The sequence below is a fragment of the Ranitomeya imitator genome, chromosome 1, assembly GCF_032444005.1.
Source record: "Ranitomeya imitator isolate aRanImi1 chromosome 1, aRanImi1.pri, whole genome shotgun sequence".
Classification (NCBI taxonomy): domain Eukaryota; kingdom Metazoa; phylum Chordata; class Amphibia; order Anura; family Dendrobatidae; genus Ranitomeya; species Ranitomeya imitator.
The window spans coordinates 1,210,884,836-1,210,895,028 of record NC_091282.1 but is presented as its reverse complement, the minus strand read 5'-3'; the positions used below and the strand labels follow the sequence as shown (position 1 = coordinate 1,210,895,028).

At 45.7% G+C, this 10,193-nt stretch overlaps 1 protein-coding gene across 1 annotated transcript in view; it reads right to left on the bottom strand.

The window, feature by feature from the left end:
* Positions 1-329: 329 nt before the first annotated feature.
* SUCLG1 (succinate-CoA ligase GDP/ADP-forming subunit alpha) overlaps positions 330-10,193 on the bottom strand; it is a 45,701-nt gene continuing 35,837 nt past the window's right edge. Inside the window, exons 8-9 of the mRNA XM_069744972.1 lie at positions 3,961-4,149; positions 330-592 (exon numbers count right to left, since the gene is read on the bottom strand). Coding sequence (XP_069601073.1) covers positions 566-592; positions 3,961-4,149 — 216 coding nt within the window. The 3' untranslated portion in view covers positions 330-565. The remainder of the gene's footprint in view (positions 593-3,960; positions 4,150-10,193) is intronic.

Below are 10,193 nucleotides of genomic sequence, written 5' to 3'. Positions count from 1 at the left end.
TTTCAGATTATGGGGCGAAATCGTAGTTGTAAATTATGGGTTGGAGGCCCACTTAGCGTTTCATCCTCTCTTATGTTGAAAGCCTTTTCATTGCTTGTGATAGGAACTAGGGATGAACATGTTTCGATAAGGTGTTATTCGAGCGACTTCGGTGTGTTCGAAAAATACATTTGAGTCCCTGCGGCTGCATGTTGACAAGGAGCATCAAGGGAACACGCCCTTGGGTCACAACTCCGGTCCTCAGTGAGCAACATCATCTTAGAAGCAACATTTGTTTTAAAAATCATGAAAATTTGCCACCGGTTTCTAAGTAATAACAATAACACGTATTTAGGATCCAAAATAAATGGAAATATTTATTTTAGGAAGGCTGTACAGTCTAGTGAGCAGATCCACAGAGAAATCCTCTATGCTCTTCATGTCAGGGGGGGGGACAGGCTAAAATAACAGTTATGGCTTCACATGTGGCTGTGCAAAAGACACCGGTGCGGAGAGCGAAGATCTGGACAAAGGGAAACGACGTGGACGCGATGATGTGCTGCTGCTGCCGTCTCTCCCTCCTCCCTTACAGCATTTTCCTCTTCTCGAATTCCTGCAGGGAGAAAAATAATGTATGTTAGTGACATGAAACAAGCTGCAGGCGAACGCCGCCTTCAGAGTAACACCTGGTAATAATTTTTTTTTTAATGTAGTACGGGCATAGCGACCAAACAGACGCATGGCAGCGTTCTAGGAGGCTCCTAATATATGGGAAGGTGAAGGACGCACGGAGCGTAGGAGAAGCACTGGAGTATTTGTCACTCTGCCACCTATAACCTCAGTAAATCACACCTTGCTCAAATTCGCACAGAAGACATCCACAGAGCTCCATAACAAAAACCTTACAAATCTTCTTTCCGTCTGACCGTCACCGGCAAAATATGGTGGAAGACGATCCTCTGCTGCCATCATGTGCGAGAGAAAAGCCCTTACAGCTCAGGAATCACTCAGTGCTGCATGAACATACCCTGCTGTCCTACACATGGTCCCCGCCGTCGCAGGCACCCCACCGTCGCACGCACGAAGGCACCCCGCCGTCGCAGGCTCACCGTCGAACGCATGCACTCCGCTGTCGCGCGCACGCACCCCACCGTCGCACGTACGCAGGTATCTCGCCGTCGCAGGCACCCCGCTGTCGCACGCTTGCAGGCACCACACCGTCGCACGCTCCCGGCCGTTGCTCGCACACAGGAACCCCGCTGTTGCAGGCTCCCCGCCGTCGCACGCAGGCACCCCACCGTCGCACGCAGGCAGGCTCCCTGCCATTGCACGCACGCACCCCACTGTTGCACGCACGCAGGCAACCCACCGTCGCATGCGCGCACGCTCCCTTTTCAACACACAATTAAGTAGTGTTCACACGTAGCACAAGTAGTGCATTTTTTTTTTCTGTTGCTTTTTACCCGTCTTTTCTGCAGGTGTCCACACCAAAATAAGCAATCTTCGATGACAGATTTATACTTCTGCACTTTTCCTTTTATTTGTGGTGTTTAAAAGGAAAACAAATGCTATTAACTAGCAGATATTGGGTTAATTAATAGTGTGCTGAACCTGCATGGCACCAGCACTTAGAGCGCAGCTGCAAAGAGGGGTCAGTCACCACGGTGCATAGAGAGCGGCGGCTATAACTGCGCACATGGCACTGACTGACAGCCGGCCCTAATGCAGAGTGGCTGTCAGTCAGTGCCGGTGGTGGGGGTTCCAGCCGCCACTCTACATACTCAGAGCAGTGACTGAACCCGCGCCGGTACCACGGCCGTGACTGAACGCTGCCGGGAAGAGTAAAGTTAATTTCTTCATGGCAGCAGGGGTCTAAGTGACGGCGCACAGCAGGGTCATTACGCTGTTAGCCAGCAGATTTAACCTGCAGATATGGGGTTAATCTGCAGGTTAATAGCAATTTTTTTTTTTTTTTTTATGTGGCAGCTTCCCCTTAATACTTTTTCATGCTCATCTCCCCCAACAAAGAAAAAACAAAAAAACCTGCACAGCTCAACAGCATCTAAAACGCACAGCGGTCGGTTAAACAAAAGCACAGAATTTACACTATGTGCGAACACGGCCCAATACTACAGGTAACATTATGGTCCAGTCACTTTACGGCTCTATTCACACTCATCTCAAGCTTCTGGGGTTTTTTAGGATTATTTCCTTCAGTGATCTGTGAGGACTACTTTTTTTGTTCATGCCAAGCTGATATTTTTATTGTTAGTGTTATTTTTCTACATGAGACATCACTTTTTAATGCACTTTTTTTTTTAAATGGAGGTACAGTGACCCCACCGTGTTTACTGTACTGGTCAATTATTTTGTACTAGACGGAGGCCCGGTGCTATCGCATCGGGGGGCGGTAATGTCACGATGGGGGCAGGCTTTGCAGCATTGAGAATCTCCCTCCCCCCATGTGCTCACCCACCTATCCACTCTGTCTTTCCCCATGTGCTCTCTTTGACCTGTGTACCCCATATGTGCTCTCCCCCTTGTCTGCTGTCTCTCTCTCTCTCCACCACTGTGCTGTCTTCATCCCTCATGTGTTCACTCGTTTGAGCCGTCTCCCCCCTGTGTGTTCTCTTTCCTATGTGCACTCACCCCTCCCCCTGTATACAGCTCCTGGGCAGGGGAGGAACCAAAAGACAATACTGACATTACAGCAGGGGATCACAGAGGATACATTTTGTGAGGTAAAGTATTGTTTAAAAACAGTCAGTGAAATATTTTACCTCACAAAATGAATCCTCTGTGATCCTCTGCTGTAATGTCAGTATTGTATTTTGCTTCCTCCCCTGCCCAGGTGATGTGCTATGCTCCGTACACGGTCAGACAATTTTTAAAATTAACTTTTGTTTATGGGGAAAACCCCTTTAATGTGACCGGCTTCCTCTGCCTGTAGACACGTCGCGCATCTGTCGCCGGGATCAGCCGAATGATTCACTGTGCCTGCGTGGTAAACCAGTCCGCCGTCATCTTTGTGCAGACAGAAAGCGGTGGTCACATTAAAACTGTGAATGGGCTCCTCCCGTACAAAGATGGCAGCAGTCAGTGAATCATGAATCATTCGGCTGATCCCGGCGGTGGTGTGTTCGCGGCAGTGGTACCGCGCAAGAGGCTGTGTGAGCGCGTGTGTGTGTGTGACGACGGAACAGGATGTGACGACATTAGAAGGTAAGTATATATTAAGATTTTGATAGATTGGAGTTAAAATTTCACAGATGCAGCGATTCCAAACAGGTCTTTTTTATTACTTTACTTTTTGAAACTGCTAAAAAAGAAGGAACGTGGGTTCCTTTTGAATTTTATTTTTTTTTTATACTTTTAACAACTGTATATTCTAATCCGTTTGAGGATTTTTTTTTTTTTATACTGCTAAAGTAGCGTAGGTCTCTGACCTTCGGTGGTGGAGTAAGCCCATTTATTAAGACACCCCTGCCATTGCCTACAGTAGGTTGCACGACTTTGCTTCCAATATACTTTGCAAATTTGCGATAGTAAAAGGGGAAAAAAAATTTCCAGAAGTGACAAAAATATTGTGCAGCTGTTGGATGAGGCGGCAGACGATCACCTGGAGAACGCGCTCTCTTGATTAATCTGACAATTACACGTTATTACAAAGTGAAGCCGAAGCAGTTTTCAGCTCTGTACCGCCCCCAACATCGCAGGATGAAGGTTTCCCCGAATAGGCTGACCGCTGTGCTGGAAAGATTTATTTTTATTGCCAAATGCAATTTTAATTCTTAAGAGTTACGTTTTCTGCACATAAAGACTGGTGCGCGGAGCACGGCCGAGAGCTGAAATAGGGCCTGCAGGTGTAGAGGGTAAAAATAAAATGAAAACCAAGTCCAGCACGGCAGCCAGAACTGCGAAGAACAAGGCAGTCACCGACCGGACGGTCAACTCCAAATCACTCAGAATTGGGGGCTTTACCTTGTGCATGGTGCTTCCGAGTTGGGCAGGAGACATGCTGACCACCACGCCGGCTCTCTGTAAGGCTGCAATCTTCTCTTTCGCTCCTCCTTTCCCGCCGGCAATGATGGCACCGGCGTGTCCCATCCTCCTGCCCGGAGGGGCGGTCAGGCCGGCAATAAAAGACACCACAGGCTTAGCATTAGAACCCTGTTGGACACAAAAGGAAAGTATTAGGTATAGCTGTGACATCCAGCTTGTAATGCAGATCTCATTTACTTCAATAGGAGCTGAGTGTATGCAAAAACTGACATTCATGTCACCAACGAAATCGAGAAAATCACAGTAAATCTGCAATGAACAGATCTTATTCTTTAAGTTAAAAGGGTGGTGTACCATCTCCAGGTTCCTATCCCAATATGTAAAAATAATAATATTAGCAAATACCTGTAAATAAAAATGTAGTATAGCTCTTCTAATTCGCCATGTCACTTACCCCATGTGCGGGGCATTGCAGTAGCTTCAGTATCCAACTAACTCACTATATGAGTGGTTGTAACCATGGATACCTAAGCTACTGCAATGCCCTGCACATGGGGTAAGTGACAAAGCCTGAAGACACGCCCCAGAGGATTCTGAGCCACACCCCCTCTGTAAAGCCAATAAAAAGGAGTTCTAAATAGTCCGGGGGGGGGAAAGGGGGAGCAATGGGAAAGAAATAAGAGCAAAAACTGGACATAACCTGGCGACAGGTGCTCTTTACTTACTACGTCCCCATCTATTGTTGACTAAAGATGTAATTCTGTTTTCCCTTAGTCCCTTCCTTATAATAGTCTTAGTCAGCATGCTAAAAAAAATTAATAATAAAAATACACAAAAACGGTGGCGGCACCAATCCCAATCAAGGAAACTTTAGGGTCGAAACCAACCCCCTCCCCTCTTCCTTGTGGGAAGTCGGAGTGTGTAAGTTATGAGTAAGTTCTAAATTCAATTCTATAAAAAAAAAAAAAAAAAAAAACTTATGTTACCAAGGATCATTTTTTGCATCTCCAGCCCTTAAAGAAAAATAAGTTAGTGGTGAATAGAGATGAAAACGGCGATAAATAAAAAAAAAAAAAAAAAAAAACAACAGACAGGAGCAGAAACGTGTCGCAGAAGGGAAATGAGAAAAAACAAATCAGGAAACGTTGGAATTATTATTATATAATTTTTTTTTTATTTTTTTTGGGGGGGGGGTACATTTTAAATGTATAGCAATTCATGTAAACTTTAAAAAAGGAAAAGAAAAAAAAGAAAAAAAGGTTTGTGCGTGCCTTATATCCCACCGCAGACATAATAGAGGGGGGAGGGCTCATGCAGGAGCCAGAAGCCTTACAGTCAGAGAGAGCTCTTATCCTTGTATACATTCATGGTTCCTTTTCCTTTACAGCACTTTTCCTAAAAAAACAGACGTTGATGGTATGCCTGTACAATACACTATTAAGCTACCCATACACATAAAATAGTGTCGGCCAAAAGCCTTGGCCCTCTCCTCACCCATACAGAGTGCGGCATTACCGAGCGCTCATGCTTTTGTCAGACCACAATGACATCAGCCGATATCCCCTGACATCAAAAAGATTAGGCCTGAACCTGCCCACCCCCGACAGTTTGTCAGGAGTCTGACAGTTGGATGGTTGTGCTGAAACCAGATTTTAAAAGACCACCATGAACATTAGATTAACCCCCGGAGCTTTTTTCGTTTTTCGCTCCCCTCCTTCCCAGAGACACAACTTTTTTTTATTTTTCCGTCAATATGGCCATGTGAGGGATTATTTTTTGTGAGATGAGTTGTACTTTTGAATGACATCATTGGTTTTACCAGAAAACGGAAAAAAAAATTCCAAGTGCGGTGAAATTGCAAAAAAAAAAAAAAAAAAAGTGCGATCCCACACTTTTTTTTGTGGCTTTTTTGCTAGATTCACCAAATGCTAAAACTGACCTCCCATTGTGATTCTCCAGGTCATTACGAGGTCATAGACATCAAACATGTCTAGGTTATTTATCATCTAAGTTTTGAAAAAAAATTGCACCATGTTCCAATACCCGTAGCGTCTCCATTTTTCGTGACCTCGGGTTGGGTGAGGGCTTATTTTTTGCGTGCCGAGCTGAAATTTTTAATTATACCATTTTGGTGCAGACACGGTCTTTTTATTGCCCGTTATTGCATATTAACCCCTTCATGACCCAGCCTATTTTGACCTTAAAGACCTTGCAGTTTTTTGCAATTCTGACCAGTGTCCCTTTATGAGGTAATAACTCAGGAACGCTTCAACGGATCCTAGCGGTTCTGAGATTGTTTTTTCGTGACATATTGGGCTTCATGTTAGTGGTAAATTTAGGTCAATAAATTCTGCGTTTATTTGTGATAAAAACGGAAATTTGGCGAAAATTTTGAAAATTTCGCAATTTTCACATTTTGAATTTTTATTCTGTTAAACCAGAGTTATGTGACACAAAATAGTTAATAAATAACATTTCCCTCATGTGTACTTTACATCAGCACAATTTAGGAAACAAAATTTTTTTTGTTAGGAAGTTATAAGGGTTAAAATTTGACCAGCGATTTGTCATTTTTACAACGAAATTTACAAAACCATTTTTTTTAGGGACCACCTCACATTTGAAGTCAGTTTGAGGGGTCTATATGGCTTATCTAGATGCATAGTGAGCACTTTAAACCCTCAGGTGCTTCACAAATTGATCTGTAAAAATGAAAAAGTACTTTTTTTTCACAAAAAAATTCTTTTCGCCTCAATTTTTTCATTTTCACATGGGCAGTAGGGTAAAATGGATCATAAAATTTGTTGGGCAATTTCTCCCGAGTACGCCGATACCTCATATGTGGGGGTAAACCACTGTTTGGGCACTCGGCAGGGCTTGGAAGGGAAGGCGCGCCATTTGACTTTTTGAATGGAAAATTAGCTCCAATTGTTAGCGGACACCATGTCGCGTTTGGAGAGCCCCTGTGTGCCTAAACATTGGAGCTCCCCCACAAGTGACCCCATTTTGGAAACTAGACCCCCCAAGGAACTTATCTAGATGCATATTGAGCACTTTAAACCCCCAGGTGCTTCACAGAAGTTTATAACGCAGAGCCATGAAAATAAAAAATAATTTTTCTTTCCTCAAAAATGATTTTTTAGCCTGGAATTTCCTATTTTGCCAAGGATAATAGGAGAAATTGGACCCCAAATATTGTTGTCCTGTTTGTCCTGAGTATGCAGATACCCAATATGTGGGGGTAAACCACTGTTTGGGCGCACGGCAGGGCTCGGAAGGGATGGCACGCCATTTGGCTTTTTAAATGGAAAATTAGCTCCAATCATTAGCGGACACCATGTCACGTTTGGAGAGCCCCTGTGTGCCTAAACATTGGAGATCCCCCAGAAATGACACCATTTTGGAAACTAGACCCCCAAAGGAACTAATCTAGATGTGTGGTGAGGACTTTGAACCCCCAAGTGCTTCACAGAAGTTTATAACGCAGAGCCATGAAAAAAAAAAAAAAAAATTATTTTCTCAAAAATGATCTTTTAGCCTGCAATTTTTTATTTTCCCAAGGGTAACAGGAGAAATTTGACCCCAAAAGTTGTTGTCCAGTTTCTCCTGAGTACGCTGATACCCCATATGTGGGGGTAAATCACTGTTTGGGCACATGCCGGGGCTCGGAAGTGAAGTAGTGACGTTTTGAAATGCAGACTTTGATGGAATGCTCTGTGGGCGTCACGTTGCGTTTGCAGAGCCCCTGATGTGGCTTAACAGTAGAAACCCCCCACAAGTGACCCCATTTTGGAAACTAGACCCCCAAAGGAACTTATCTAGATGTGTGGTGAGCACTTTGAACCCCCAAGTGCTTCATAGAAGTTTATAATGCAGAGCCGTGAAAATAATAAATACGTTTTTTTTCCTCAAAAATAATTATTTAGCCCAGAATTTTTTATTTTCCCAAGGGTTACAGGAGATATTGGACCCCAATATTTGTTGTCCAGTTTCTCCTGAGTACGCTGATACCCCATGAGTGGGGGTAAACCACTGTTTGGGCACACGTCGGGGCTCAGAAGGGAAGTAGTGACTTTTGAAATGCAGACTTTGATGGAATGGTCTGCGGGTGTCACGTTGCGTTTGCAGAGCCCCTGGTGTGCCTAAACAGTAGAAACTTATCTAGATATGTGGTGAGCACTTTGAACCCCCAAGTGCTTCACAGACGTTTACAACGCAGAGCCGTGAAAATAAAAAATCATTTTTCTTTCCTCAAAAATTATGTTTTAGCAAGCATTTTTTTAGATTCACAAGGGTAACAGGAGAAATTGGACCCCAGTAATTGTTGCGCAGTTTGTCCTGAGTATGCTGGTACCCCATATGTGGGGGTAAACCACTGTTTGGGCACACGTCAGGGCTCGGAAGTGAGGGAGCACCATTTGACTTTTTGAATACGAGATTGGCTGGAATCAATGGTGGCGCCATGTTGCGTTTGGAGACCCCTGATGTGCCTAAACAGTGGTAACCCCTCAATTCTAACTCCAACACTAACCCCAACACACCCCTAACCCTAATCCCAACTGTAGCCATAACCCTAATCACAACCCTAACCCTAATCCCAACTGTAGCCATAACCCTAATCACACCCCTAACCACAACCCTAATTCCAACCCTAACCCTAAGGCTATGGTGCCCACGTTACCGGATTCGTGTGAGATATTTCTGCACCATTTTTGAAAAATCCGCGGGTAAAAGGCACTGCGTTTTACCTGCGGATTTTCCGCGGATTTCCAGTGTTTTTTGTGCGGATTTCACCTGCGGATTCCTATTGAGGAACAGGTGTAAAACGCTGCTGAATCCGCGCAAAGAATTGACATGCTGCGGAAAATACAACGCAGCGTTCCCGCGCGGTATTTTCCGCACCATGGGCACAGCGGATTTGGCTTTCCATATGTTTACATGGTACTGTAAACCTGATGGAACTCTGCTGCGGATCCGCAGCGGCCAATCCGCAGCGTGTGCACATAGCCTAATTCTAAAGGTATGTGCACACGCTGCGGAAAACGCTGCGGATCCGCAGCAGTTTCCCATGAGTTTACAGTTCAATGTAAACCTACGGGAAACAAAAATCGCTGTACACATGCTGCGGAAAAACTGCACGGAAACGCAGCGGTTTACATTCCGCAGCATGTCACTTCTTTGTGCGGATTCCGCAGCGGTTTTACAACTGCTCCAATAGAAAATCGCAGTTGTAAAACCGCAGTGAAATGCGCAGAAAAACCGCGGTAAATCCGCCATAAATCCGCAGCGGTTTAGCACTGCGGATTTATCAAATCCGCAGCGGAAAAATCCGCAGAGGACCAGAATACGTGTGCACATACCGAAACCCTAACCCTAGCCCTAACCCTACCCCTACCCCTACCCCAACATTAGTGGAAAAAAAAAATTTCTTTATTTTTTTATTGTCCCTACCTATGGGGGTGACAAAGGGGGGGGGGGGGGTCATTTATTATTTTTTTTTATTTTGATCACTGAGATATAATCTATCTCAGTGATCAAAATGCACTTTGGAACGATGGCGGCGCCCAGGGAGAAGACGGACGGGACCCCGGCTGGACCGGTAAGTATGATGGGGTGGGGGGGGGACCACGGGGGGGGGGGGTGAATCGGAGCGCGGGAGGGGTGGAACGGAGCACGGGGGGCGTGGAACGGAGCACGGGGGGGCTGGAATGGAGCACGGGGGGGTGGAACGGAGCACCGGGGGGGGGGGGTGGATCGGAGTGCAGGGGGGGTGATTGGAGCACGGGGGGGTGATTGGAGCACGGGGGGAGCGGACAAGAGCACGGGGGGGGAGCGGAGCACTGGACGGAGGGGAGCCGGAGCAGTGTACCGGACAGATCGGGGGGCTGGAGGGGCGATCGGTGGGGTGGGGTGGGGGCACATTAGTATTTCCAGCCATGGCCGATGATATTTCAGCATCGGCCATGGCTGGATTGTAATATTTCACCCGTTATAATAGGTGAAATATTACAAATCGCTCTGATTGGCAGTTTCACTTTCAACAGCCAATCAGAGCGATCGTAGCCACGAGGGGGTGAAGCCACCCCCCCTGGGCTAAACTACCACTCCCCCTGTCCCTGCAGATCGGGTGAAATGGGAGTTAACCCTTTCACCCGATCTGCAGGGACGCGATCTTTCCATGACGCCACATAGGCGTCATGGGTCGGAATGGC